This window comes from Sorex araneus, chromosome 1, assembly GCF_027595985.1.
Source record: "Sorex araneus isolate mSorAra2 chromosome 1, mSorAra2.pri, whole genome shotgun sequence".
In the NCBI taxonomy this organism is placed as follows: domain Eukaryota; kingdom Metazoa; phylum Chordata; class Mammalia; order Eulipotyphla; family Soricidae; genus Sorex; species Sorex araneus.
In genome coordinates this window covers 1,343,458-1,371,058 of record NC_073302.1, presented here as the reverse complement: position 1 = coordinate 1,371,058, position 27,601 = coordinate 1,343,458, and the positions used below count along the sequence as shown (strand labels likewise).

At 71.1% G+C, this 27,601-nt stretch overlaps 2 protein-coding genes across 2 annotated transcripts; one reads left to right on the top strand and one right to left on the bottom strand.

Moving 5' to 3' along the window:
• The first annotated feature begins 375 nt into the window (after nt 1-375).
• Nucleotides 376-16,717, top strand: SARDH (sarcosine dehydrogenase). The gene is made up of 22 exons (XM_004613420.2): nt 376-485; nt 827-871; nt 1,590-1,899; nt 2,336-2,514; nt 2,732-2,911; nt 3,224-3,347; nt 3,422-3,522; nt 5,863-5,967; nt 6,424-6,553; nt 7,051-7,137; nt 7,203-7,293; nt 7,965-8,106; nt 8,190-8,273; nt 8,831-8,941; nt 9,427-9,565; nt 10,732-10,845; nt 11,297-11,444; nt 12,808-12,901; nt 15,324-15,486; nt 15,989-16,157; nt 16,283-16,418; nt 16,592-16,717. The coding sequence occupies exons 3-22, from the start codon at nt 1,599-1,601 to the stop codon at nt 16,715-16,717; spliced, it is 2,724 nt and encodes a 907-aa protein (XP_004613477.2). The 5' UTR covers nt 376-485; nt 827-871; nt 1,590-1,598.
• Nucleotides 16,718-18,077: 1,360 nt separating this feature from the next.
• DBH (dopamine beta-hydroxylase) lies at nt 18,078-26,977 on the bottom strand. The gene is made up of 12 exons (XM_004613419.2): nt 26,660-26,977; nt 25,002-25,148; nt 24,107-24,364; nt 23,565-23,741; nt 22,621-22,723; nt 20,046-20,212; nt 19,565-19,708; nt 19,449-19,487; nt 19,244-19,303; nt 18,936-19,063; nt 18,559-18,718; nt 18,078-18,301 (listed from the first exon to the last, which is right to left on the bottom strand). Exons 1-12 carry the CDS (start codon nt 26,975-26,977, stop codon nt 18,170-18,172), a joined length of 1,833 nt encoding a protein of 610 aa, XP_004613476.2. The 3' UTR covers nt 18,078-18,169.
• Between the last annotated feature and the right edge of the window lie 624 nt (nt 26,978-27,601).

Below are 27,601 nucleotides of genomic sequence, written 5' to 3'. Positions count from 1 at the left end.
TGAGTGGCCGAGCTCCCCTCTCTGGGCCCCCGGGTGGAGTGAAACGGGGCTCAGGGAGGGAGCACGGGGCGCCCTCCGCATCCACCCGGGTCCTGGACCAGCCTGGATGCTCCCGGGGACCCGCAGGCAGCCTGGGGCCTGGCCCCGGGCCGTTAACACAGCTGTCCACCTCCCAGGCGGGGCGGGGGTGGGGGGATGTGTGCAGGCAGGGCCCGGGCGGGTGGGGGTGCCGGGTTCATCCCTGTAACTGCTGGGAGGCAAGCGGGCGAGGGAGGTCCCTGCCCTGGGCGGCTGCCAGGGCTCAGGCATCTCGGCCCTGGCCAGGGGCCCGTGGCCGGCGGGGGTGGGCGGGACAGGGGCGGGCTCGGCCAGGGTGTGGGGGCGGGGCGGCCGGTTCCGGCTCCGGCTCCCGCTCCCGCAGAAAGGAGGGGGCTGCCCAGTGCCCAAGGCCAGTCCCTGTGCTCCGACCTGCAGCTGCGGCCCAGGTACAGCCTCCAGCAGGGCCGGCCGCCCGGCGCCTTGCTCCGCTTTCCTGCCCAGCGGGTGGACAGGCCGGGCCCTGCTGTGGGTGGCCAGGTCCTCTCCGTGCTCCCCCCTGCAGCCGGTGGGGGAGGGTGCTCCTGCCCGCGGCCAGCTCAGGTGTGGCCTGAACCTGAGAAGGACCGGGGGGCGGGTTAATATTAACTGCAGGCCCCGGGTAGCCCGGGGCGAGGGGGCACGTGGCAGCCACCCGGCCCGGTCAGCAGAAGCCCGTTGGCCCAGCGGCGGAGGCAGCGGGCAGGTGTGCGGGCAGCAGGCGCCAGGTCACGGTCCCTGCCCTCCGCAGGTCCCCACCGCGGCTCCCGACCGGCCAGCGCCTCCAGGACAGAAGGTACAGGGCAGGGCGCCCCGGCGGGCGGCCAGGCTGGGCACGGGCCCCGGGACCGCGGCCCCCGCCTCAGCTGCGGTCCCAGCTGTGGGGCTCAGGCCTCCCGAACCCGGCTCCGGGGCGGGGGAGGCGTCAGGGGAGAGGAGGAGCAGGTCTGGGCCGTGCTCCCAAGTAGTCGGCGCAAGACCCCTCTGAGAGAGCAGGTGGGTGATGCGGGCAGCGCCCCCCCCCGCGTCCCAGGAGCTGGGCAGGACCCCGGAGATGCCACCCGGCCTTCCCAGGGGGGTCCTCACTCCCCGCCGTGACCTCTCCTGCGGGCAGGGGTGCAGGTGCCCCCCGCCCTGAGTGGACTGCAAGGGCGTGGGGCCCCCAGCCTCCGGGAGCCCCGTGCCAATCAGGCTGTGGGTGCTGGGCAGAGATGGGTGTCCCTGGGCTGGGCCCCTAGTGTCCACCCCCCTCGTCTGTCTGCCCCAGGCCCCTGGCCCCGTGTTGGGGCGCCCCCCCCCCCGCCTCCCGGGGTCTGCCTGCCTGTGGCAGGGGCTCCGCTCAGTTCGTGGCTGCCGGACCCCTTGGGGGGGTCCCCTGGGAGATGGCCACCCCGAGGGGGTCTCAGCCCCTCGGCCGCAGCCGCCCCATCTCGCAGTCAGCCGCTGCCCGCTGCCCGCCCTCACGGCTGCCCACCCTGCCCCTGCCCTGCTCTCACGTGCCGCCCGTCCCCCAGCCCGACCCCATGGCCTCGCTGAGCCGAGCCCTGCGCGTGGCCGCCGGGCGCCCCCGGAGCCCTGCCCGAGGCCTGAGCAGCGGGGCCGGCCCCACGGCCGAGAAGAGCGTCCCGTACCAGCGGACCCTGAAGGAGACGGAGGCGGCGGCCCACGGGCCCAGCCGGGCCCTGCCCAGCGCGGCCGACGTGGTGGTCATCGGCGGCGGCAGCCTGGGCTGCCAGACCCTGTACCACCTGGCCAAGCTGGGCGTGAGGGGCGTGCTGCTGGAGCGCGACCGGCTCACGTCGGGGACCACCTGGCACACGGCAGGTGGGCGGGGCCGGCACGGCGGGGGCGGGGCCATCCGCTGCGGGGGCAGGGCCAGCCACGGCGGGGGCGGGGCCAGCCATGGCGGAGGGCGGGGCCGCCACGGTGGGGGCGGGCCCTGAGAGGCTGCTGGGCTGGGTGGAGCCCGAGGCCGGAGGTGGGCCCATCCGCGGGGCCTCTGGGGTCTCTCTGGCCTCCCAAGACCCCGCGAGCTGGGCCAGAGTGCGGCCCTGGGTGCGAGTCCGGCATCCCTGATCACGAGAGTCCCCCAGAAGCGACCCCGGCTCTGCCGGCTGCACCCCAGACAAAATGGGCCAAAGCAGCTTCTCCATGGTGTGGGGGGCAGCGGGGACCCTGGGACTGGGGCGGACGCTGCAGAGAGCAGGGCTGGGGGCCGTGTCCGGGCAGCTCAGCGGCCGGCGCTGACCCCCCCCCCCAGGCCTCCTGTGGCAGCTGCGGCCCAGCGACGTGGAGGTGGAGCTCCTGGCCCACACCCGCCGCGTGGTGAGCCACGACCTGGAGCAGGAGACGGGGCTGCACACGGGCTGGATCCAGAACGGGGGGCTCTTCATCGCGTCCAACCGGCAGCGCCTGGATGAGTACAAGCGGCTCATGTCGGTGGGTGCGGGCACGCGGCGTGGGCGGGGCGGCTGCCGCCCCCTTGGAACCCACGGGCTCTTCCGGAAGCTCCCGCTGCAGAGCGCTGGCGCGCGCGGGCCGGGCCGGGGGGCTCCCCGTGGGGGGCTGTGTGGCCGCCCGCGTGTTAGGCGGAACTCGGGGAGCGAGGCTGGCCGGGCTGCTCCGCCGGCAGTGCTCAGGCCGGCCCGTCCCCCAGCTGGGCAAGGCCTACGGTGTGGAGTCCCACGTGCTGAGCCCGGCGCAGACCAAGGAGCTGTACCCGCTGATGAACGTGGACGACCTCTACGGGACGCTGTACGTGCCGCAGGACGGGACCATGGACCCCGCGGGCACCTGCACCACGCTCACGCGGGCCGCCACCGCCCGCGGGGCCCAGGTACCGCCCCTGCGGCCCCCTGGGCGCGGGTGAGGGCCCCGCGGCCCTGTGGCCGGAGCCGGACACGAGACTTCCTGCGGGCTCTGGGCGGCAGGGCTGGCCTGGGCCCGGGTCCGGGCACGCTCCACCCTGGCACACGTGTGCTCTGCTCTGGCCCCTGCCGGTGGCCCACGCGGGAGTCGCCCCGTGACTCTCCCAAGCCATTCTCGAGGGCGGGGCTCGGCGGGGACGGCCCTGCTCGCCCGGGGCCACGGGGCAGGGCTCCGGGTCGGGGCTGTGTCTGCGGAGCCCCTCCAAGGCCCGCCCCCACAGGTCATCGAGAACTGCCCGGTCACCGGCATCCAGGTGCGCACCGACGACTTCGGGGTGCGGCGGGTGGCGGCGGTGGACACGGAGCACGGAACCATCCGGACGCCGTGTGTGGTCAACTGCGCAGGTGGGAGGCGCCCCCCGGCCCCGGGGGGGCCCCCGCGCAGAGGCACAGCCCGCCCACCGCTGCCCTGTCCGCAGGCGTGTGGGCCAGCGCCGTGGGCCGCATGGCCGGAGTGAAGGTGCCGCTGGTGGCCATGCACCACGCCTACGTGGTCACTGAGCGCATCGAGGGCATCCAGGTGAGGGCCCGGGGGCTGGACACGGGGCGGGGGCTGCGACCTGCTCGAGTCCCGCAGGCCCGGGAGTCCCCAGCACCCTGGACCCGTTACCTGCCCTGTGAAATGGGCTCATGGCACAGGATGCTGGGAGTCTCGCCTTCCCTCCCTCCTCCCCTCCCTCCTCCCTCCTGCTCTCTCCCTCCTCCCCCCCTCCTCCCTCCTGCCCTCTCCCTCCTCCCCTCTCCCTCCCCCCTCCCTCCTCCCTCCTGCCCTCTCCCTCCTCCCCTCCTTCCTTCCCCCTGCCCTCTCCCTCCTCCCTCCTGCCCTCTCCCTCCCCCCTCCTCCCTTCCCTCCTGCCCTCACTCCTCCCCTCCTTCCACCCTCCTGCCCTCTCCCTCCTCCCTCCTGCCCTCTCACTCCTCCCCTCCCTCCTTCCCCCTGCCCTCTCCCTCTCCCCTCCCCTCCTCCCTCCCCCTTCCTGCCCTCTCCCTCTCCCCTCCTTCCACCCTCCTCCCCTCTCCCTCCTCCCTCCTGCCCTCTCCCTCCTCCCCTCCGCCTCCCCCCCCTCCCTCTTCCCTGCCTGCACTCCCAAGTACAGTCATTCCTCTCCTCTCTGCCTCAGCCCCATGGGCTGACCCGGTCAGGGCTCTGGGGCGCCTCGTGGAGCCCCTCCTGCCCCCCTGCTGCCTGAGTGTCACCTCAGGGCCGGCCGCCTGGCTCCCTTGGCCCGTCCGTCCGCCCGCTGCGAGCGACCCCTTCCCTCGGCTCCTGCCCGTGACAAGGGCCCGGGGCCGTGGGAACGGGCCGGGCTCAGGGTTCGCATCCTGACCCTGTTACTGCTTGAGGCTGCAGCCTCCGAGCCTCAGTTTCCTTCAGTGGCAGTGTGACAAGGGGCAGCAGGGGCTGTGCGGGGCGGGGCCGGGATGGCGGCAGGTGATGATGCCCAGGGCTTTCTGGGCTCTCCGGCCTCCCCAGGGCCGGGGGGGCAGCTCCCCGGGCGCCGGGGCCGGGCGGGGTGGGCGAGGCGGAGCAGGAGCCCCGTGCGGGGCACGAGAGCCGAGACGGAGGTCCGGATCCCGGCCTGCAGGGCCCCGCTCGCTCGCCCGAGTGCCCGCCCGGGTCCCCGTCCCAGAGGGCAGCGGGGCTGGGGCCGGTGCTGGCTCGGCCCACTGGCGTCAGAGGCGCGGCCTCGCACGGGCCGCACCCCGGCGGGCTCCGAGCACTGCTGAGTGGCCCCGCGTCTGCGTCTGCGTCTGCACGGCCTCCTCTGGGCAGGGCCCCGCCTGGCGTTTTCTGGAGCTACTAGTACTTTCGACCAGTTGTTCAGTTTTCTGTGCGACAGAGATTAGATTAGTTATGGATGATCTCCACCCCCCTCCCACCCCCACTGGTCGTCCGTCCGTCCGTCCGTCCGTCGCCCGCCCCCCACTACCCTCCATCACTGTCTTTCCCTTCACCACTGTCTGTCCATCCGGCCCCGCCCCGGCCGTCTGGCAGCTACTCCCCTCCCGGCCTCAGCCCCCGCCCTGGCCCTGCCACGTCTCTGCTCTGGGTCCCCTGGCTCGACCCCGGGGCCCTCCGTGCAGGGCCCTCGCGCTGCTTTCAGGGCCCACGCGGGCATGTTCCGGGGCTCACACGTGTGGGCGCACCTGGGATCTGGTGGCCCGAGGCTGACCATGCTTTGGGCACGTCTCCTGGGTTCGCCGCCTCTGCTGTCGGGGCTCGGGGCTGCCCCAGGCGAGAGAGTGGGGACAGGCACCGGTTCTGAGGCAAGCGCAGCCTTGGGGGAGCCCTGTGGCACCTTCCGGAACGTCCCGCCGACCACCAGTGCCCATGAAGAGTGCCCAGTTCTCCGCAGGGGGACAGAGGCCCTGTGGGTGCTCCCTGCAGCTTCTGGGCACGGGTTTCAGGGGGCCTTAGGGCGGCCGACTGGGCTCTGTGGGGGGAATAGCTGTGTACCCCCACGTGCACACGCATGCACACACTGGCACATGTGCACACACTCACGGTGTACACACATGCACATATACCATGTTCCACACATAAACATATGCACACACGTCTGCACACACCATCACAGCACACACGTACAATGCTCACACAGTTTGTATGCATACCCACATGTGCACACGCACACTCCCATGCACACACGTGCTCTCGCCCCCATGCAGCTGTGACGGGGCGGGCAGGCCTGGCCCAGCCCCCAGCCCCATGCCCCTCGGCCCCTCCGAAGCTGATCTTTGGGTCACCCCTGCTTCTCCCCTCCCGGCATTGCCACGTGGGGGCAGGGCAGGGGAGGGAAGTGGGGAGCGCCCCGGTCAGCCCGGACAAGCCGTCCACTGTCCCCCCGCTGTCCTTCAGAACATGCCCAACGTCCGCGACCACGACGCCTCTGTGTACCTCCGCCTGCAAGGGGACGCCCTGTCTGTGGGGGGCTACGAGAACAACCCCGTCTTCTGGGAGCAGGTGAGGGCACAGGGGCCCCGCGCCCCGCGGCCTGTACAGCCCACCAGGTGGCCTGAGGATGGCTGGGGCAGCGCCGGCCTTGGGGGCCTGGGGGGTCCCGGGAGGCCTGAGCAGGGCGGGCATGGGGGAGGGGCCAGACCCCCCACCCCACCGACCCCCCCCGCCAAGCCCAGGTGTCCCAGGGGTCCCAGGAGGCCTGAGCAGGGCGGGCATGGGGAGGGGCCAGACCCCCCCCCCGCTGACCCCGCCGACCCCCCGCCCCTGCCGAGCCCAGGTGTCCGAGGGGTCCCGGGAGGCCTGAGCAGGGCGGGCATGGGGGAGGGGCCAAACCCCCCACCCCACCGACCCCCCCGCTGAGCCAGGTGTCCGAGGGGTCCCGGGAGGCCTGAGCAGGGCGGGCATGGGGGAGGGGCCAGCCTGCTGACCCCGCCGACCCCCCCCCCCCGCCGAGCCCAGGTGTCTGACAAGTTCTCCTTCGGCCTCTTCGACCTGGACTGGGACGTGTTCATGCAGCACATCGAAGGGGCCGTGAACCGCGTGCCCGTGCTGGAGCGGACGGGCATCAAGTCCACCGTCTGCGGCCCGGGTGAGGGGGCAGGACCCCGGCCCCGCAGCGCCGGCCCCGCGCCTCCGTGTGCGACGGGAGCAGCCCTGCCCGAGAGCCGGGCACCCCGCGAGCCCCAGCCCCCTGCCCCATGGGAGCCCCTTCCCCCCCCCCCCCCGCCTGTGGCTCCCTGGCCTGCCCGGGGGTCAGACGGGGGCGGGGGCTGACGGAGGACCCCGCGCTCCTCCTGCCCCGTGCTCCCCGCCTCCGTCCTCCCCCGCCCCGTCATCAGCTCAGGCGGGTGGGGGCTGTCCAGAGCCACCGGGGGTCAGAGGCCAGGCGGAGGGAGAGCAGGCTGGGACCCGGGCAGCTGCAGAAGGGGGCGTGGGGCCTCTGCAGGGCCCTCCCCGCCACGCCACATGGGTGCAGGCGGGAGGCTGCCGGGAGGAGGGTGCTCTGGGCCAGCCGGAGCGTGGGCGGGAGCCGTCGGGAGGGCTCCCTGGAGGAGGTGCCCTGGTGGAGCTTGGCCCTCTTCGCAGAGTCCTTCACCCCGGACCACAAGCCGCTGATGGGGGAGGCGCCCGAGCTCCGCGGCTTCTTCCTGGGCTGCGGCTTCAACAGCGCGGGTGAGTAGGCGGCGCCCACGGGCCCCGAGCCCAGGAGCCCCGCGGCTGACGGCCCGGCCCTGCAGGCATGATGCTGGGCGGCGGCTGTGGGCAGGAGCTGGCCCACTGGATCGTGCACGGGCGCCCGGAGAAGGACATGTACGGCTACGACATCAGGTGGGCAAGGCTGCTGGCTGGCGCGTGGAGAGCACTTGAGGAGGGGCCTTTCGCACCTTCTGGAGGGCCTCATGGAGGAGGCAGCAGCCAAGCCAGGGGCCTGCAGGTGGTGCTGAGGGCCCGGGCTGGTCCTGTGCGGGGCCGGGGCAGAGCCGCCCCGCCGCCCTGTGCCCCAGAGGTGGTGGTCCTGGGCAGAGCTGGCTCAGCCTCCGCTGCCCCTCCTGGACCCGGCTGCCCCCCCTGGGGCCAGTCTGTGTGCCCTGCTGGGGCCTTTCCTCCCCTGGCCCAGGGCGGAATGTTCCAGAAAGGAAAAGCAGCGGCATCCGCGGGCCAGGCCAGCCCCCTGCTCCAAACCAGCCAGCGTGGGGGCCCGGGTGGGGGCTGAGGGCAGGACCCGGGGCCCGCCGGGGTGCAGGGCGGGTGCGGGGTGTCCCCTCGGGGCCGGGCGAGGCACAGGGCGAGCCCCTCAGGAACCTGGGGCCAGTCGCCAGCCGGCCTCGGCGTCCCGGGGGCAGGGGGGCGCCCAGAGCAGCCCGGAGGGAGTCCCTGCGCGGGCTGGCCGGCGCTGCGCGGGGCCTCGGGAGGAGGCTGAGCGGAGCCTTTGTCCGTCCCGGCCCTGGGCCACGCGGCGGGAGGGCCCGGCGGGCCGGCCCGAGTGACGCCTCCCGCAGGCGCTTCCACCACTCGCTCACCGACCACGGCCGCTGGATCCGGGAGCGCAGCCACGAGTCCTACGCCAAGAACTACTCGGTGGTCTTCCCGCACGACGAGCCGCTGGCCGGCCGCAACATGCGGCGGGACCCCCTGCACGAGGTGCCCGGGCCGGGCGAGGGTCCCTCTGGCCGCCTGGCCGGGACAGACGCGTGACAGACGCGTGACAGACGCGTGTACCCCAGGAGCTGCTGGCCCGAGGCTGCGTGTTCCAGGAGCGACATGGCTGGGAGCGGCCAGGATGGTTCAGTCCCCAGGGACCCGCCCCGGTGAGCATCCCCGGGTCGCAGCACACAAGGGGCGGGTCCTGGGGACGGGGGCGGGTCCTGGGGGACAGGGGGCGGGTCCGGGGAGCAGGGGGCGGGTCCGGGGAGCAGGGGGCGGGGGCAGGGGGCAGGGGGCGGGTCCGGGGAGCAGGGGGCGGGTCCTGGGGACAGGGGTTGGGTCTGGGGGACACGGGGCGGGTCCTTGAGGACAGGGGTGGGTCCGGGGATAAGGGGGCAGGTCCTGGGGACAGGAGGTGGGTCTGGGAGACACGAGGCAGGTCCTGCTGGACGCCGGGTTCTGGGTTAGCGGGGGGTGGGCGTGGGTGAGAGTGACCACCCTGCACAGTCCCTTCTCTTGCTGGGCTGCCCCCCCCCGCCCTAGCCTGTCCGTGTCCACAGCAGCCCCGTCCTGGCGGGGGGGTAGGGGGGTGCATACCCCGGCTGGGCGTGCAGTGTCCGGTCAGCCCTTCCGATGCCCCCAAGTGCGGTGCCCCCCAAGTCCTGATGCTTCCCGTGGCCCTCCGGGAGGCGTCCCTGCAGCCAGCCCTGACCCCCTCCAGGTCCAGGACTACGACTACTACGGGGCGTACGGGCACGGGGCGCGGGACTCGGCCTACCGCCAGCTGCTGGGCGCGGAGTACACCTTCGACTTCCCACCCCACCATCACGTGGTAGGCGCCCCTCGCCCGCCCCGCGCCCCTGCACCCCGCCCTTGGGGCTGTCCGGTCGGACCCTTCCCACGGGGACGGGGGCCGGGCTGCAGCCAGCGTGGCTTTGGGCCCTCCCCCGCCCCCAGCACGTTGTCCAGTCGTGGACTCCCCCTTCTCAGTGCTGGCCCCCCTGGGGGCCTCTCGGAGACCCGGCCCCAGAGGGGCGTGGTCGGGAGGGGCGGTGCATCGCCGGGGGAGGTGCCTGCCACGTGCTGTGCGGCGCCGCCTCCTGGCCAGCGCTGGAACAGCAGCGCCTGCTGCCCTGGGCCCGTGAGCTGCAGGGACAGTCCAGGGAGCCTGCGGGGACAGTCCAGGGAGCCTGCGGGGACGGTCCAGGGAGCCTGCGGGGACGGTCCAGGGAGCCTGCGGGGACGGTCCAGGGAGCCTGCGGGGGGAGGGGGCAGGGTGCGGCTCGCCCACGGCCTCCCCGTGTCAATACTTTCCAGATCAGGGACGAGTGCCTGGCCTGCCGGGGCGCGGCCGCCGCCTTCGACATGTCCTACTTCGGGAAGTTCTACCTGGTGGGCCCCGACGCCAGCGCAGCCGCGGACTGGCTCTTCTCGGCCCACGTCAGCCGCCCCCCAGGTGGGCGGGCCGGGGCAGTGGGGGCGAGCTCACCCGTCCCGCAGCTCTTCTGCTGGTCCTTGCCTGGCCCGGCTCCCTCTGTCCACTCTCCTGCCCCCAGGGCTGGCCTCAGCGTCCCTCCTGCCTCTCCACCCTGCTCCTGCTAGGGGTCCTCCTCCTGCTAGGACCCCGTGGGAGAGCGGCTGCCCCCGAGACTGCTGGGCCTGTGTCCGTCTGCAGAGACCCTCTGTCCGCATCTGCCCACATTCAGGCCCCCTGGACCCCCAGCCTTTGGGAAGCACCTGCCACGGCCTGTCCAGTCAGCAGGGCCCTTGGACACGCCCCTCCCGTGTGCCCCTCCCTGCCCCAACCCCTAGCCCCTCTCGCCATCCCGGGCCCCCTTCCCACATCGTTCGTCTCTTCCCTTCTGCTTGCCAGCCAAGCTTCCTCCTCACCGCCCTTCCACTCACTTCTCCCGCCATCCACCCAATGCCCCCCGCCCCCACCCCCACCTCCATTAGTCCATGGACCCATTCATCATCCCCTCTCCACCCACCCATCCTGCTCTCCCACGCATCCATTCACCCACACACACACAGACCCACATACCCACCTGCCAGCCTATATGAGCCAGCCGCTCACCTCGCGACCCACCCACCCACCCGTAGACCTCCCACCCATCACCCATCCACTCATAGACCCTCCCACCCATCACCCACTCACCCACCCCACCCACCCATAGACCCTCCTACCCATCACCCACCCACCCATAGACCCTCCCACCCATCACCCACCCACCCATAGACCCTCCTACCCATCACCCACCCACCCACCCATAGACCCACCCACCCATAGATCCTCCCACCCATCACCCACCCACCCATAGACCCTCCTACCCATCACCCGTCCACTCATAGACCCTCCCACCCATCACCCACTCACCCACCCACCCATAGACCCTCCCACCCATCACCCACCCACCCATAGACCCTCCCACCCATCACCCACCCACCCATAGACCCTCCTACCCATCACCCGTCCACTATAGACCCTCCCGCCATCACCCACCCACCCAGCTTCAGTCCTTCCTTCCTGTCACCTTTCTGTCTTCTTTCCTTCCGTCTGCCCGCTGTCCACCCACAACCGTCCCCCCGTCCACTCTCTGTGTCCCCTCGCCTCCGGCACAGGTGCCACAGTGTACACCTGCATGCTGAACCACCGCGGGGGCACCGAGAGCGACCTGACCGTCAGCCGCCTGGCCCCCAGCGCCGAGGCCTCTCCGCTGGCCCCCGCCTTCGAAGGTGAGAGGCGGGGAGGGGGGCAGCGGTGGTGCCGGTGCCCGCTGCTGGGCGGTGTGCTCGGGCCGTGGCCGTGTCTCGGGAGCTGCGCCCTGCCCGGCCTGGCCGTCTGCGGACGGGTCCCCGCCAGCCCTCTGTCCACGGCAGGAAGGCCGGGCCTGTGCGGAAGCTGCTGGTCCTGCCCGGCCTGGCCGGGTGGGTGGCGGTTTTGCCGCTTCCTGTGAGCTGGGGGACCCGGCGCCCCCGGTGTGGACAGTGGGGAACGGCGACGGGCGGGCGAGAGGCCCTGGGCCGTCTGTGCCGGGGACACGCGTGTCTCCCCATTGCCTGGGCACCTCTGGGGGCTGCTGAGGGCCGAGGGGGCACGTGGAGGTCAGGCAGAGGCAGGGGTGGGGCCCTGGGGGCAGGTAGGACTTGGGGCCCATCGCTCCAGCCACACGCCGCTGCCTTGCAGGGGACGGCTACTACCTGGCTGTGGGCGGGGCCGTGGCCCAGCACAACTGGTCCCACATCAGCACGGTGCTGCAGGACCGGAAGCTGCGCTGCCAGCTGCTGGACTTCTCGGAGGACCTGGGCATGCTCAGCGTGCAGGGCCCGGCCAGGTGAGCGGGGTCCCGGGCACACCTGGGACACCTGGGCTCACCTGGGCACACCTGGGCTCACCTGGGCACACCTGGACTCACCTGGGCACACCTGGGTAAACGTGGGCTCACCTGGCACACCTGGGTACACCTGGGCTCACCTGGCACACCTGGGCTCACATGGTCTCACCTGGCACACCTCGGTACACCTGGGCTCACCTGGGCACACCTGGGCTCACCTGGGCACAGCTGGGCACACAGGGGCTCACCTGGGCTCATTTGGGCTCATCTGGGCTCACAGGGGCTCACCTGGCACACATGGGCACACACTGGTGCCCCTGGGCTCACCTGGACTCTGCTTGGTCCCGACTCGATTGCCCCGGGGCCCCTGGCCGAGGGAGGCCGTTGGGACACAGAGTTCTCCGGCCGCAGGGTGCCTGGACACCATCCATCGCCGGGTCCCTGCGCGGGGCAGCCGCTGGCTGAGCCTGGCGGAGCAGACGAGGACCAGCCTCCGGGCAGGGTTCCGGGCAGGGGCAGGCAGAGCAGAGACTTGAGGGGCTCAGCTGGGGTCTTGGGGTGAGCCCGGGTTCGGGGCGGACCCAGATGAGTTCCTGTGCAGGAGGCTTGGGCCACGGAGGGGGAGGTGGGGGGGGCAGCTGACGGGCACCGCCCACGTCCCGGCTCCTTAGAAGCTGCGGCCCCTCTCACTCCTGAAGTCACCCGACGCCCCGTGAGCGGAGCCGCCCCTCCCCTGCCCGGGGTGCCGGCGGGTGTCCCACGGGGCCATGGAGGGTGAGGGGCGTGGCAGACGCCCTGGGTGGCCAGGGGAGGACCAGGCCGGGACTCCGGTGCGGGGAGCAGTGCCAGATGGGGAGTTCGGTGGGGATCGCAGGGTGGGCGGCAGCGTTGCGCCCGAGGGCAGTCGTGGCCACACCTGCCGCTGTGTGGGCCGCGGGCGCCAGTCCTGTGCGCCGAATGCCCTTCCTGGACGGCGGCGGGCGGGGGCCTCAGTCAGGGAGGGCTTCGCGGGGGAGGTGGGTCTGAGCCCAGACCAGAAGAGCGATGAAGGGTTGAACGGGGGCCCAGAGGTGCCCAGCCCAGCAGGGCCAGAGCTCCCCCCGCCGGCGGCGTGCGTCTGTGGGAGCGTCCTCAGGAGGGGCGGGGAGCAGCCCGCCACAGCCCACAGGCCTCGGCGTCCCCGCCCCAGGGGGGGCCCGCCCGGCTCTCTGGCCTCCGTCCCTCCTCCCGATCTCGGCCACGACCGGGTGCCTCTCCAGGGCCGTGCGGTGCCCGGGTTTGGGGCTCTCCAGAGTCCGTGCGGGGGTCCGGGCGGGGCTGGGCCTGGGCCGCCCCCGCCGGCCTGAGCGCGTGTCCCGCCCAGCCGGGCCATCCTCCAGGAGGTGCTGGACACAGACCTGAGCAACGACGCCTTCCCCTTCTCCACCCACAAGCTGGCCCGAGCCGCCGGACACCAGGTAGGGACCAGCCGCTGCCCGGAGTGGACGCGGCCCTGGGCAGGCCCCCGCAGGCTCCCCCCAGGGCTGGGGCCGTGGAGGACGTGGCCCGGGTCTGGGTGCACCCTGGGGACCCCAGAGCCGAGGGTGGGGCCTGACGTCCTGAAAATGGGCCTGGAGCCGGGCGGGCTGTGGGGGGGCCCCTCATCCCCTCGCTGACCCTGTGGGGTCGCCCTGGGGCTGAGGGAGCACTGGAGGGTGTGGGAGCCCCGGCCCGCGGCCTGCGGAGAGACACCGAGAAAGCCCAGGCCCGGTCGCTGCAGCCTGGCTCCCCCGCCGTCTGCGGGCAGGGAGCGGGTGTCTGGCTCGGCCGCTTCCTGCCTCCAGCGGGGACCAGAGAGGGAGGGCGCCGTCGGGAGGGCGGCACAGCCCCATCCTGCCGCCTCTGGCCTGCCTGTCTCGGGAGAGGCCAAGCCGGGAGGCCCCTGGGCCTACGTGTGCGGCTTCGGGGCGGGGGGCTGCGGGTGGGGCCTTTCCCTCCTGTTGGGGGCGGCCGGCCCACCCTGCCTGGCTGGCGCCCCTGACCAGACTTCCAGGAGGGCGTCCCAGGTCGCGGGGTGGGGGGCGTGCAGACATGGGGTCGCTCCTGGCTTGGAACCTGCCTGCGTGGGGCTCCTCAGAACCCCCGGCACGGGCTGCTCCACGCCCTGGGGGCTGTCGTCCTGCGGGGTCTGGTGCCTTCATACCGTGGCCAGGGGGACCCCCGCCCGCCGTGCTCGTGTGTGTGCGCACGAATGTGTACGTATGTGTGTGGTGTGTATGTGTCCAAGTGTGTGCATGAGTGTGTATGTGAGTGTACGTGTGTGAGTATGTATGAGTCTATGTGCATGTGTGTGTGTTTGCAAGGGTGTATGTGTGTGCGAGTGTGTATGTGTATGTATGTGTGTGTGAATGTGTATGCGTATGTATATGTATGTGAGTATGTGTTCAAGTGTGTGTTTATGTATGTATGTGAGTGTGTCTAAGTATGTGTGTATGTGTGTAAGTGTGTATTTGTATATATGTGTATATATACGTGTTGTGTGTGTTAATGTGCATGTATATGTATGTGAGTATATGTCCAAGTGTGTGTGTGCATGTATATGTATGTGAATATATGTCCAAGTGTGTGTGTGCATGTATATGTATGTGAGTATATGTGAGTGTGTGTCCAAGTGTGTGTATGGATGTGAGTGTGTGTATGTGTATGAATGTGAGTATATGTGAGTGTGTGTGTCCAAGTGTGTGTGTGTATGGATGTGAGTGTGTGTGTGTGTAAGGTGAGAGCAGGGCTCAGTATCAGCAGCCAGCATGGCGGTGACCACTGGTCCCTTGCTGACCTCTGAGTGGTCAGGCCTTGCTGGGTTTCTCCTGGCCCTCACAGTGGGGTGGCAGGGAGAGGGGCACGCTCAGCCTGGCCTCCCCTGCCTAGCCACCATGAGTGTCCCCTGGGTCCCCGTGAGCCTGAGCCCGGGGCCTGGGCACACGGCTCCGCCTGGCTCGCAGCACGGAGGCCTGGAACTGGTCGGTCGAGACCCGCATGCGGGGCAGGATGGCAGCAAGGCCGTGGGCGCCCCCAGGCTCCGTCCTCCGAGAGAAGGGGTGGGAGGCCGCGGGCTGCCCCAGAGCTGATGTGCCTGTTGCGGGAATGCAGGCACGGATCCCAGAGCATGGCCTGCAGACCCACGGTGGGGGGGGCCGAGGCAGACCCTGCAGGGCTCCCCTCCCTGCCCCGAGGCGTCTGCCCCTCGGGCTGTGCCCTCAGGGCCACGCCAGGTCTCTGGGCTCCTGGGTCCAGCTGCCGGAGAGCGGCCGGCCAGGAGAGGCCCCCTGCAGGCCCGTCCCCGGGAGCAGCTGACGGTGGTGGGGGTCCTGGGGCCCGCGTCCGCCCACGTCCTGTTCTGTGTGTGCCCGGAGTGTGCCCGGAGCTGGGCCTTGTCTCCGCAGGGGCCGTGCACCTGACGGGCAGGTGACACTCGCAAACCGGTCGCGGGCCTGGGTCCCGAGGCTGGCGTGGACAGGGCCCCGCTGGCCGGGCTGGGTGGGCCCCGGGGGGCAGGCGGAGCCCCCCAGCCCCGGCCCCGTGCCTCTGACCCCGCTGGCCAGCTGGCCAAGCCCAGGACGCCTCACAGGCCAGAGCCGCCCGGGCTGCTGAGAGCCGGACTCTGGGCCATGGACCCGGCCGCGCCTGAGGGGCCACACAGCCTCCGGCCACTGCCCGGGGCACTGCTGGGTCGGGGACGGGGAGGCCCGAGGTGGGGCTGCCGCCACAGCAAAGTGACCCCGCCGGGGGGAGGGGCCGTCATGGGCACAGGCGAGGCAGGGGGAGGCGTGGCCTGTGGGCCCGGGAGCCCCGGAACGCAGCCCCGCGTAGACGCGCCCACACCGTTGTGGCCGTCCGCAGGTGCGGGCCATACGGCTGTCCTTCGTGGGGGAGCTGGGCTGGGAGCTGCACATCCCCAAGGCGTCCTGTGTGCCCGTGTACCGGGCCATCATGGCCGCGGGCGCCCGACACGGGCTTGTGGACGCGGGCTATCGGGCCATCGACTCTCTGAGCATCGAGAAGGGTGAGTGCGGGCATGGGGTGGGCTACATGGGGCGAGGGCCGTGCAGGGGGAAGGGCGCATGTGGAAGAGGGGTGCGGGGGGAGGGTGTGAAGGGGAGGGTGCTGGGGGGAGGGTGCGAGGGGGAGGGTGCGGGGGGGGTGAGGGGGGGAGGGTGTGAGGGTGTGGGGGGTGTGGGGGGGAGGGTACTGGGGGAGGGTGCCGGGGGAAGGTGGGGGAGGGTGTGGGGGAGGGTGCGGGGGCGGGTGCTGGGGGTGTGGGGGGGAGGGTGCTGGGGGGCGGGTGCTGGGGGTGCGGGGGGGAGGGTGTGGGCAGGGGGGAGGTGCCAGGGGAGGGGGCGGGGGGAGGGTGCTGGGGGTTGTGGGGGAGGGGTGCACTGCATGCTGCCCACTCCCAGCTTCTCCCCGCGTCTGCCCCTGCGCCTCACTCTGGGAGCAGGCCCTGCCCCAGGGATGGGGGCGCGGGCGTGTTGGGGGGCTGCCCACTCAGGCCGTGCCCCCCCCAGGCTACCGGCACTGGCACGCGGACCTGCGCTCTGACGACAGCCCCCTGGAGGCCGGCCTGGCCTTCACCTGCAAGCTCAAGTCCGACACCCCCTTCCTGGGGCGCCAGGCCCTGGAGCAGCAGCGGGCGGGCGGCCTGCGGCGACGCCTCGTGTGCTTCACCGTGGACGAGTGAGAGGGCCCGCGGGGCGGCGTGGCGGGGGGGGGGCGCGGGGCGGCGTGGGGGGCCCTCGGGGCGGCGTCAGAGGGGCAGGTGTCGGGCTCGGCGGGGCGGGACCTGGCCTGCGTGTCCGCAGGAAGGTGCCGCTGTTCGGCCTGGAGGCCATCTGGAGGAGTGGCCAGGTGGTGGGCCACGTGCGCAGGGCCGACTTCGGCTTCGCCATAGACAAGCCCGTCGCCTACGGCTACATCCGGGACCCCAGCGGAGGGCCGGTGAGTCCCCGCAGGGCCCCGGGTGGCCCCCCGAGAGGGTCTCACTTGGGGGCTCCCGGCCGGGGCAGCCCAGGGGACGGACGGGTGGGCCGGCCCCAGCCCCTGTCCATGTGGGTGGCCCCGGGCAGGCCGGGGTGGGGGCCCCGGCGCTGAGAGTCCCCCTCCCGCTGCAGGTGACCCCGGACTTCGTGAGGGGCGGGGAGTACGCCCTGGAGAGGATGGGGGAGACGTACCTCGCCCGGGCCCACCTCAAGTCCCCTTTCGACCCCGACAACAAGCGGGTGAAGGGCGAGTACTGAGGCTCGGAGCCCCCGGGCGCCCAATAAACGCCTGCTCTCAGCCGCGCGTGTCCGCCAGCAGGGCAGGGGCAGGGCGGGGCCACCCTCCGGGGACAGGGCAGCAGTGGCAGCCCAGTGGTGTCCACGCCTCCGGGGCCGCCGGGGGGGGGGGGGGCCGCCCGCGATCAGAGCGTGCGGGCGCGGATGGGGTCAGAGGCTGCGACCCCGGGAGCCGCAGCAGGTCACGGGATGTCAGGGGCCGGGCCCCGGCTTGGGGTGTCCGTAGGGGCCCCGTCAGTGGCAGGCGCGGGGCCCTGGCTGGCACGGTCCTCGGCCCCTGAGCCGGCCCCGTGGCGGGCTCTGTCCAGATCCTGCTATGTCCCTTGGAGAGGCCCCAGGGACCCCCACCCCGGGAGCACAGCGGGGGCAGCACCAGCCTGGGACTTCTGGGTGATGGAGACGTCTGTGCCAGGGTCAGAGGCTGGTGAGCCCAGCCCTCCGCAGGGGGGCGTGTCACCCTAGCAACCTGCCCCTGGAGACTGCCGCTCCTCAGGGCCCAGAGAGGGACGGCGAGTTGCCCAGAGTCACACAGCACAGCGGGGCTGCGGGACCTTCTCCTCATTCCTGTCAGCACCTGGCGGGGGGTGCGTCACGGGGAACAGGGCCACAATGTCCCCACTGTGCTTTTTTTTTTTTTTTTTTTTTTGTGGGACCTCCGAGGGCCTGCCCTAAGGTGGTGAGCAGCCCTGATCCAGGCTCAGTTTCCCCACTGGCCTGCGGGGGTGTGCGGGAGTATCCAAGCAGACCTGTGGGGGGCCGCCCGAGGCAGGGCACACGGCTGGTGGCCTTGGGGTCTTGGCAGGGGTGTTGCCCCGGGTGGTGGAAGGTTCTGGAACTGGTTCCCCAGCACAGTTGGTCCTCCACAGCCAGGGGGCGCTGTCCTCTGGGGCCCCCAGCTCCCTGCTTAGGGAAGGCCACCCGGTCCTCCCTGGGGGCCTTCTCCTGCCCCTGGCGGGTGAGGGGCCACGGGCCGTCCATCCCCCGCCCTTTGTCCAGACAGGCCATCCGTCACTCCGCCGAGGGAGCAGCTCCGTGGCGGGGAGGGGCCGCAGGGGAGGGGGAGGGGCCGCAGGGAGACGCAGCCGCTGCCCGGGCTTGTGTGTGACGGCTCTGGGGTGTGCCGGGCCGGCAGCCTGGGCCCGTGTCACAGATGAGAAAACTGAGGGTGGGGGGAGAGAGGACGACCAGGGATGACCCTCGGAGAGGCGGGCGCTGCGGTCCGAGCCGCCTGGGGTCCCGGCACCCCCCCGTGAAGCCTCCCAGTGACCCGGCGCCCAGCGTGAGGCGGGAAAGCATCAGTCAGACACAGGGCGAGCAGGAAACGTTTAAGCGGGGCACCGAGGGGACACAGGGGACTCGGGAGGCTCCCGGGAGGCGTGGGGGGGGGGGGTCTGAGCTCCAGGGCTGGGTTGTTCAGCCGCTGCCGCGCGGCAGATCCACCCGGGTGGGGGCGGCCGGCCGGCCCGTGTGCATCGCGGGGCACCGGGGCCGCGGCCTCTCCAGGCGGGACACAGCCTGGGGCGGGGGCTGCAGGTCCCAGTCTCCCTGCACGGAAGCACCAGGGGTAAACTGAGGCTGGAGGGGGAGCGGGCGCCCTCTCCCCAGGCCGGCCTTGCCCCAGACTCCGCCGCCCCCTGCGGCTGGCCCCTTGGGGGCCCTCCGCCGAGCCCCTGGGCCCACCCAGCGCCGGGCAGTCCCGCGGCCGGCCGGGCTTTTCAGTGCTGGACCGGCGGGGAGGGCTCGCCCCGGGGCCCTCCCTGACCGTCCCCGAGGGCCGGCGGCAGCACTGCGGGCTCACCCACCGGGAAGCTCACGGCCGACGACTTGTTGCAGCTGACGGAGACGGGGGCAAAGTCGTAGAGCGCACGGAGCACCCCGCGGGCGAAGGGGCTCCAGGGCACAGAGGCGAACTGCTCGGGCACCGAGGCCTGTGGGCACCTGCACGCGCCCTCCCCGCTGGGCCTGGGGCAGGAGACACCTCAGGGTGCTGCCCCCACCCCCCTTCCTCCGCCCGGCCTGGGGCAGGAGACACCTCAGGGTGCCACCCCCACCCCCCCTCCCCCACCCAGCCTGGGGCAGGAGACACCTTGGGGTGCCACCCCGGCCCTGCCCGCACTGAAGGCGGGTGAGACCCCGGGCCCCTTCCCCGCCGAGTCCGCCCTGCCCGGGCAGCGCCCACCTGCTGACCATCCGGAAGTAGGCCTGGAGGAGCTCGGGCTGCAGGGCGCTCTTGCACAGCTCCAGCTGCGTGCGCGGGTAGTAGTGCACGTAGTTCACGCACATCTCCTGCAGGATCCCGAAGCCGCCCTGCGGGGACAGACGGGCCCTGCTGGCCACGCTGACCCTCTGTCCCCGCACTGTCCCCGCCCCCCGCCCCCGAGGTGCCAGGCCCTGAGTTTGATCTGCGCCCCCACCCCGTGGAGCCCCTAAACCAATGAGAAAGGGAAACCGGCCAGGGTGCTCTGCCCCGGGGGTGGCGGGACTCACCACGGTGACCTCTGCCCTGTCCTCCGTGTTGTAAGTGCAGGAGGTGACCAGCACGTCCCCCTGGAGAGCCAGGCAGGGGGGCAGGGCCTCCCGGTCAGTGTCTGTGGCCTCCGCCGGGCCCTGCCCTCCCCAACCACCTGCCTGCACCCTCGGGTCCTGGCCCTGGGGTGGCCCGAGGGCGGGGTCCGGGAGGGTCCCCGCTCACCGGGCGCACGGTCACCAGCTCCTTGAGCATGCGGATCTCCTGCGGGCAGAGCAGAGCCTCAGAGGCGGCCCCGGCCAGTGTGGGCACCGCCAAGTGCCCGGGCGCCGCGGCCCTACCTGGAAGTGGGGGCTGTAGTGGGGGTCCCTGTTGACCAGCTCCCGCTCACGGCCGTCCCGCAGCAGCACCGTCTCCACCGTGCGCCCCGACAGGTGCGTGTGCAGCTGGGAGGCGAAGATGCGGATCCCCGCGGGGGGCAGGGCCTGCGGGGGCCAGGGTCAGCGCCCGGGGGGCCAGGCGGGGACCCCCACAGCCCCCAGCTGCCCCGCCTGGGCCCGGAGCCCCTTTGGCGGGACCAGGAGGGCAGCCACAGCGCAGGGTCCTGGTTCACCTCAGCCCTGTCACCGCAGCAGCTGGCCCGGGGGTCCCCCAGAGGGCCCCAGTGAGGGGCTCGCCCAACTCAGTGCTCGGGTCCGGCCCCCAGAGGCTGCTCCCGGGCGGTGCCGTCAGACACAGGAGGCGGGAGTGGGCGTCACGCTGCTCAGTGCCCAGCGGGGCCGCGGGCGGGGCCGGTCAGGCCCAGCAGCCGGGCGCACTCACCAGCTGCGTGCAGGCGCCCGGGCAGTGGCCGGTGAGGACGAAGGCGTGCTCCCGCGGCGGGATGGCCATCACGGGTGTGTAGACCAGGCCCAGCTCCAGGATGCCCGCGTCGAAGGGCCGCAGCGTGGCCGTGTAGTGCAGGCGGATGCCCGAGGCGTCCCGGCGGCCTGGGGGCGGCGAGCCGTGAGCACGCACAGCGGCCAGGCGCAGGGCCGCGGCGAGGCGGGGGCCGGCGGGGGCCGCATCTGGCCCGCGGGAGCACGCCCAGCTGTGGCCCGCACGGGGACCTCCCCGGAGGCACCCCCGGGTACCTGAGACTCTCGGGGCCGCTCCCAAGGGGAATCCAGGGCTCTGTCCCCTGCGGTCCAGCCTCATGCGGCTGCAGGACCCCCAGGACCCCAGCCCTGCTCGCCCCCAGTCTGGGACTGGTCCACGGGGGCCCTGGGCACCGGGGCGGAACCAGGAGTCACCCTGGGGTGGGGTTGGGGCTGACCCTGGGGTGGGCAAGGAGCCCGAGACCCCGACAGTCGGAAAGCAGGCCCAGACCTGAGCCCCAGCACAGCTGGGCAGCGGCACACTGCCCCAGAGTGGCCGGGGCCGCTGGCCCACTTCACTGAGCTCCAGCCAGGAACGGGCCCTCAGTTCTGTCTCCCCGCACCCCGCTGGCTGTGCTCCCCGCTCCGTGCTCCCCCGTGCATCCAAACACAGCAGCTGTGCATCTCTGCTGGCTGCATCGGGGGATAAGAATAAAAACGGAGCTGCAATTGGTTAAACTCAGATGGGGATGAAATAATGAAACAATTGTGGATTTTGATATTTATAGAAAGGCTTCGCGTCTCCTGGTTTGCAGTGCCGGGGCAACCCTGCGCTGGGAGGGATCCATAAATACAGACAGGCGCTCAGAGAAGCCTCCGCTGCCGCTCGGCTCCACAGCACGTCTGCTGTGGTCTGCAGACGGGCAGCCCCCGCGCCCTCTGTCCCCTGCACACCTCCCCTGACCCGCAGGACGGACTGAGCCGGCCGCGGCCAGCTGGGCCCACCGCGGGAGGGCGCCACAGCACAGCTGCGGGCGGGGGAGGCGCAGCTGGGGCGTGGGTGCCCCCTCAGGCGCGGGAGCCTGCCTGGTGCCCGTGTTCCACCTCTAGGCTATTTCTGTCCCGCACCTCCACGCGTGGCACGTGTCTCAGGGAAGGGGGGAGAGCCGTGACCGCCTGGGGGGCAGATGCTGGGGCCACAGGGGCCCTTCCGGGCCTGGCGCCACGGACCACCCGCGGCTGCCCTGGTTCCTCACGCATGGGGTCAGCAGCCGTCTTGACCCTGCCCCCACCCAGCCAGGATCGCACCGGGCAGCTTTCTCTGGCGCAATCCGCCGGCATCCCACGCCCAGTGCGGCGGCCCCTCCCCTCTCGCGCCTCCTCCCCAGCCGCACCCACCCCCTGCCTGCCTGTTCTCGCACAGCTGCATGTATGCCACGTGCACAGCTGAATATGTCCCCACTGCAGACGTGTATGTCCACGGGTACACATGGGAACACATTTGTGTGCAGGTGTGACCATGAGTGTGCTCAGGGGAACATGTATGTGTGCGCTCACAAGTGAGCCTGGATGTGAGTGTGTAGACAGGTACCCGTGTGTGCAGACAGGATGCATGTGCCTATATCTGTGTGTAGGCACGTACCCCTGTGTGCACACAGGAGGACGTGTGTGTATGGGGGGGTGTATGCATGAACCCGTGTGTGCATATAGGATGTATGTGCCTGTATCTGTGTATAGGTATGTACTCGTGTGTGCACACAGGAGGACATGTGGGGGGTATGTAGGCATGTACTCGTGTATGCACACACGAGGACGCATGTGTGGGGGTGTGTGTAGACATGTACCCATGTGTGCAGACAGGATGCATGTGCCTATATCTGTGTGTAGGCACGTACCCGTGTGTGCACACAGGAGGACGTGTGTGTGTGGGTGGGTGTGTACGCATGAACCCGTGTGTACATATAGGATATATGTGCCTGTATCTGTGTTTAGGTGTGTACCTGTGTGCACACAGGATGCGTGTGCCTGTGTCTGTGTGTAGACATGTACCCGTGTGTGCACACAGGAGGATGCGTGTGTGTGCGTGTGTACAGTGCCCTGGCACCCATAGGCTCCATCAGGGACTCCCAGAGCAGAGCGTGTTCTGTGTCTGCCCATGCACGCAGCCCCTCACGGGAACACACTCGCACGTGCACTGGGGCCTTGGGCCGTGTTGTTGCAGGGGCAGCCCAGGGGCTCCCGGCAGGGCGTGGTGGCGTGTGGGGCAGCCGCTGGTCTGCGCACAGGCCTCAGAGGCCAGGCTGCGGGGGCGCATGCGGGGACGGCGGGACCTGCAGGGACTTTCTGCCTGGATGGAGCTGCCCGGCGAGGGGCGGGGGCCGTGGGGGCCCATCACACCCCGGCCGGCGACACCCCTTCCCAGTGACCCGGTGAGCCCCCCTGCCCCCGCGCTGGGCCTGGGAGGGTTAAGGAGGCTGAGCCACCGGCCCGCTGTGCCAGGGCGGAGAAGCCACGGGGACCCCTGCCCTGGCGCGGCCCACCTGTGATCCTCAGCGGGTTGTGGTAGTGGACCTCCAGCCGCAGGAACCTGGAGGCACCTTGGCCCCCGAAGGCCACGCCAGCTTCTTGGGGGTAGTAGAAGGCCTGCAGGAGGGGCGGGCGTCAGGGTCCGGGCGCCCACAGGAGATGGCAGAGGGGTGGTGGCAAGCCCGCGGACTTAGGGACAGAGCTGCGGGTGGTGGGGGGCGGTGCTGGGGTAGGCGCCTCTGCAGGGGGCAGCTGCTGGTGACCGCCAAGGGGAGGTCCTGCTTAGACACCCGTCAGGCAGTGCGGGCAGCACGTCCCCGCCCAGTCGCCTCTGCGCTGTGAGTGCAACTGTGGGGCCACAATTATGCCAGCAGCCCGACACGTGGGCAAAAGGTCCCCATCCCCGGGGAAAAGGAACCCGGTTGCCAGCACCTAGGAGGAAGGGCTAGGGTGCTTATAGGACAGACAGACGTGCTCGTAGGAGCGATGCCCGCCCCACCCCAGCCCCCACCCACCCATACCCCACAGGGCACACGCAGCCCCACCCACCCCACCCACTCACCCACTCACACAGCCCCGCCTACAGAGCCCAGCCCAGCCCGCCCACTCACAAGCTCCGCCCACTCGCACAGCCCCGCCCACCAGGCTAGCCCCGCCCACTCACACGGCCCCGCCCATCCAGACTCGCCCCGCCCACTTGCACAGCCCAGCCCGCCCACTTGCAAACCCCGCCCACTATCACAGCCCCGCCCACCGACTACCCCGCCCCAGAGGACGGTCCCACCCCACCCACTCACATCGCCCCGCCCATCCAGACTCTCCCTGCCCACTCATACAGCCCCGCCCACCCCGGCTAGCCCCGCCCACCCCGACTAGCCCCGCCCCAAGAAGCCGGCCCACCCCGCCCACTCACACAGCCCCGCCCGAGCCCCGCCCCGCCCCGCCCCCAGTCACCCACCTTGGCGCCCAGGGCCCAGGCGGCCAGCACGTGGCGGCAGTAGTTGAGCGACTCAGGCTTCATCTTGGAGTCACAGGGTCCGTTGAAACTGGGGACAGTCTCGAACTGGGGGGCACACTGGAAGACCTCCATGTGGTGCACCAGGGCCTCGTTCCCCTCGGTGATGATGGGCTCGTACTGCAGGGCAGGGCCACCCTGAGCTGGCCGTGTGCCCACCCCGCCCCCCGCCCCAGGGGCCCGGCTGCCCTGACTGCCCGGGGCTCCGCGGCGGGGCCTGGCATGGTTGGTCCCTCCCGGCTGGGCACAGGCAGTGGGCACTGGCCCGGGTCTCCGGGCGCTGAGTGGCGCTGCCCATGTGTAGGGAGGAGGCCAGACAGACGGACAAAAATGGACAGACGGGTGGGCAGACAGCACAGACACGGGCGGGGGCAGAATTCCACCGCCTTTGGCTCAGGCCGGAGGGGACGCAGAGGCCCCTGCCCCAGGCCGGTCCCATCCCAGCTCCCCGCGGCGGGGGGGGCAGAGCTGGGGAGCCCACACACCATGACGATGTGGTGCCGGGGGAAGGCGGCGGGCAGCTCCGTGACGTAGCACCAGTAGGTGGTCTCCTGGGCCGGGATGAGCACGTCGGGCGCACGCACGTCCAGGCTGCGCGTGTCGGGCGGCAGGGCGGGCGCCGGCAGGTCGGGCTTCAGCAGCTGCACCCTCTGCAGGCCCGCGTGCAGCCCCGACGTGTTGATGGCCTCCAGCGAGCGCACGGGCTGCTCCAGGGTGGCAAAGACCAGGTGCACCGTGCCGTCCTGTGGGCCCAGCCGACAGTGCTCACTGGGGCCCAGCCGACAGTGCTCGCACGGGCCCAGCCGACAGTGCTCACAAGGCCCAGCCCACATGCTCAAGGTCCCAGCCAACAGTGCTCACAAGGCCCAGCCCACATGCTCAAGGTCCCAGCCGACAGTGCTCGCAGAGGCCTGGCCCCACAGTGCTCACTCCAGCTCAGCACCTGGGGCACCTACCTTGCTAGCCAGCGAGTTCAAAGGCCAGAGAGACTCATCACCCCTCCTTAGCCACACGGTGGATGGACGCCCAGAGTTTGGGGTCCCAGTCCCGCAGGGAAGCCCGTGACCCTGAGCTGCCCTCCTGCCTCATGTGGCCCCTCTCCCCACTGGCCCCATGACCCTGGACTGGCCTCCTCTGCTGTCCCCTCCAAGCCCCCTCCCCCAGTGACCTCAAAACTGGTTCCCTTCTGCATTCCTCCTATGCCCTCCATGACCGCAGAGAGGGCTCCCCCCTCAGAGCCGGCCCTCCCCTTCCTGCCCCTCCCCCCTGCTGTCCCCATGGCCCCAGGGCTGGCCCCTCCCGCACCGCCCACATCCCCTTCCCTGGACTCCCCATCCTCACACTGGCCCGGAAGCCCGGGGCCGGCCTGGCCCCACCCACCTCGATGAAGTAGTCCTTGGGGTCGCAGGTGCTGAAGGGCCTCTTGAACAGCAGGGCCAGGCCCTCGGGGGTGCTCTGAGCCTGCAGCAGCTGGTAGTCCTGCTGGGCGTCCAGGTGGAGGCGGCCGGCTGCGTCAGTCCAGGCATCCTGCAAAGGGGGGGCTGGAGCAGCAGGGGCACGGCCCCTGGAGCCAGTGGGGCTCCCTGAGCCGGCACAGGAGCTGCTGGGAGCCCCTGCACACCGCCCCCCAGCCCTGTTGGCTGGGAGAGGGTAAACTGAGGCTGGGGAGAGACAGGCTGCAACTTCCTCGGGCCCTTCAGGGGTGGCCTGCCCTGCCCCCTACTGGCCCCTGTCCGCCTCAGGAGGGGGACGCCCTGGTCAGGAGCAGCGGGACCCCGCCTCAGGAAAGACACAGGTGCCCGAGCGCGGGATTCCGGGGAGAGCAGCCAGCGTCACCCTGCGGGCGCGGCCTGCCCAGCAGAACACGGGCGCAGTCTCCAGAATCTGTTTGTGGAGTGTTTGGCAGCAGGCAGCGAAACAAGCCCCGCACCATCTGCGGAAACCTGTTGACACGCTCCTGGGGCCCGGGGCCTGCAGCCTGGCTCCCGTGGCCGCCAGCCACAACGCGGTTCCTCCCGACGGCCCACGTGCATGCATGTGCGTGTATGTCCTGTGTGTGTGCATGTGCCTGTGTACACATGTATGCGCGCATGTGCCTGTGTGCATGTGCATGCGTGCCTGTATGTATGTCCTGTGTACATGAATGTGCCTGTATGTGCATGTGCCTATGTACATGTGTGCATGTGCCCATGTGAATATGTGTGCATGCATGTGTCAGTGTATGTGTGTGCCTGCATGTGCCCATGTGCATGTGTATGCCTTGTGCACTGTATGCGTGCATTTGCCTGTGTGCACACATGTGGCTGTGTGTGCAGTTGTACATACATGTACCTGTGTGAATGCATGTGCATGTGTGCATGCATGTGTCCATGTACATGCATGTGCTTTGTGCACATGTGTGCATGCATGTGCTTGTGTGCACACACACACTCAGCTGTTCCCCTGGGGTGTCTACAGTCCTGAATTCTCAGAACGGGGTCTGCAGCCCCAGGTTTTTCTTGTCGTCGCCCCCTGAGCTGCTGAGGGTTTGTGGAGGGTGGGGGCTGCACCCTGGCAGAGCAACTGGGTGGGCACTCCCAGCTGGCACTCTCCACTGGGCACCCCCCGGCCCACCTGGGGGCCCAGCAGATGCCCAGCCTGGCCGTGAGATGTGGGGGAGGAAACGGGCCCTGCCGGCTCCCGCGGACACGCTCCCGGGCCTCCTCCCTCCCGCCTGCAGGGAAAGGGGTCCTGCAGCGCCCGGCTCGGCCCTCCCGCCTCCCGGCCCCCCGCTACGGCCCACAGCCCACTCTGCACCTCTGCGCTGGCACGGCAGCCACGAGACGTCTGGGGGGCGTGGGCGGGCCCAAGGCCGCTCCCCCTGGAGGGGAGACGTCCCCTTTATGGCAGGTGCCACCGGAGGTCGGGAGCACAGAGCCCCGGGGGGTGTCTGGCCGGGCGCATCCACGGCCCCCGGGCCCGAGGACTCCCAGCTCAGGCCCCCGCCAGGGCTGCCCCTGCCGGGCTCGGGGTGCGAGGGGGCCAGGGGCGAGACTCACCCCGAAGTAGGCGCTGTCGCCGTCGGTCCAGAGAGCCACCACGTCGGCGTTCTGCAGCTCCCCGCGCTCCGACATGCCGAACAGGAGCCCGGCTCGCAGCCCGCGGATCAGCAGGCGGAACTGCACCGTCTCCTGCGCGTAGTCGACGTTCCAGGCGAGCTCCAGCGCCCCCTCGGGGTCCAGGGGCACGTGGTAAGGGAAGGGGTCCTCGGGGGGCGCCGAGCCCTGCAGCGCGGCCACCAGGATGACCAGGAAGACGGCCACGGCGGTGCCGTACATGGAGGCAGCCTCCCGAGCGCTGGGCCTGGGCACCTGCATGGCTGGACTCGGGCGCCCCACCGGCCCCTTTATGTCCTCTGGGGGGGCGAGACCTCCTAATCACATTTGTCTGGTGGCCAATTCGATTGTCCCGCTGACCCTCCCAGCAGCCCGTGCCCCCGGGCAGCGCTGTGCCTTCCTGCCTCCTAATGCGCCTAATGACACATGGGCCCCGTCAGGGACAATTGGAGCCGACTGGCCTCGAGCCCCCGTGACTCCAGAACCCGCCGCCCGCAGCTGGCTGCTGCCCTGGCCCCGGCCTGATGGAGGGGCGGCCCGACCCCGAGCCCGCAGCACAGGGCAGTTTCCGAGGGGCGTCCGTGTGGACGGTGCCTCTGGCCCCGGGGAGATCGGGGTCACTGCTGTGAAGGGGGCAGGGGATTGACGTACACTGCAGGGGCGGCGCTGGGTAGGGGTCACCATGGGGAGGGTAATGGGTTGGGGTGCACTGTGGGGGCGGGTAATGGGTTGGGGTGCACTGCAACACTTAGATCTGTGCTGCCGCCTCCAAGAAGCCCTCCCTGCTTGTCCTGAGCTGACTGCTGTGGGTACCTGACTCCCTCCCTGCTCCACCCTGCCCCTCCGCCAGCCTCCCTCTGGAGGAGCCAGACCCAGTTGCCACTG

Coding starts and splice junctions, on each gene's coding strand:
- SARDH (XM_004613420.2), top strand. CDS start 1,599: ATGGCCTCGCTGAGCCGAGCCCTGCGCGTGGCCGCCGGGCGCCCCCGG. Junction 6,554..7,050: donor GTCCACCGTCTGCGGCCCGG/GTGAGGGGGCAG, acceptor CCCTCTTCGCAG/AGTCCTTCACCCCGGACCAC. Junction 7,138..7,202: donor CTGCGGCTTCAACAGCGCGG/GTGAGTAGGCGG, acceptor CCGGCCCTGCAG/GCATGATGCTGGGCGGCGGC.
- DBH (XM_004613419.2), bottom strand. CDS start 26,977: ATGCAGGTGCCCAGGCCCAGCGCTCGGGAGGCTGCCTCCATGTACGGC. Junction 19,709..20,045: donor CGGGCGCCTGCACGCAGCTG/GTGAGTGCGCCC, acceptor TGGCCCCCGCAG/GCCCTGCCCCCCGCGGGGAT. Junction 18,302..18,558: donor CGTCGGCCGTGAGCTTCCCG/GTGGGTGAGCCC, acceptor GCTTCCGTGCAG/GGAGACTGGGACCTGCAGCC.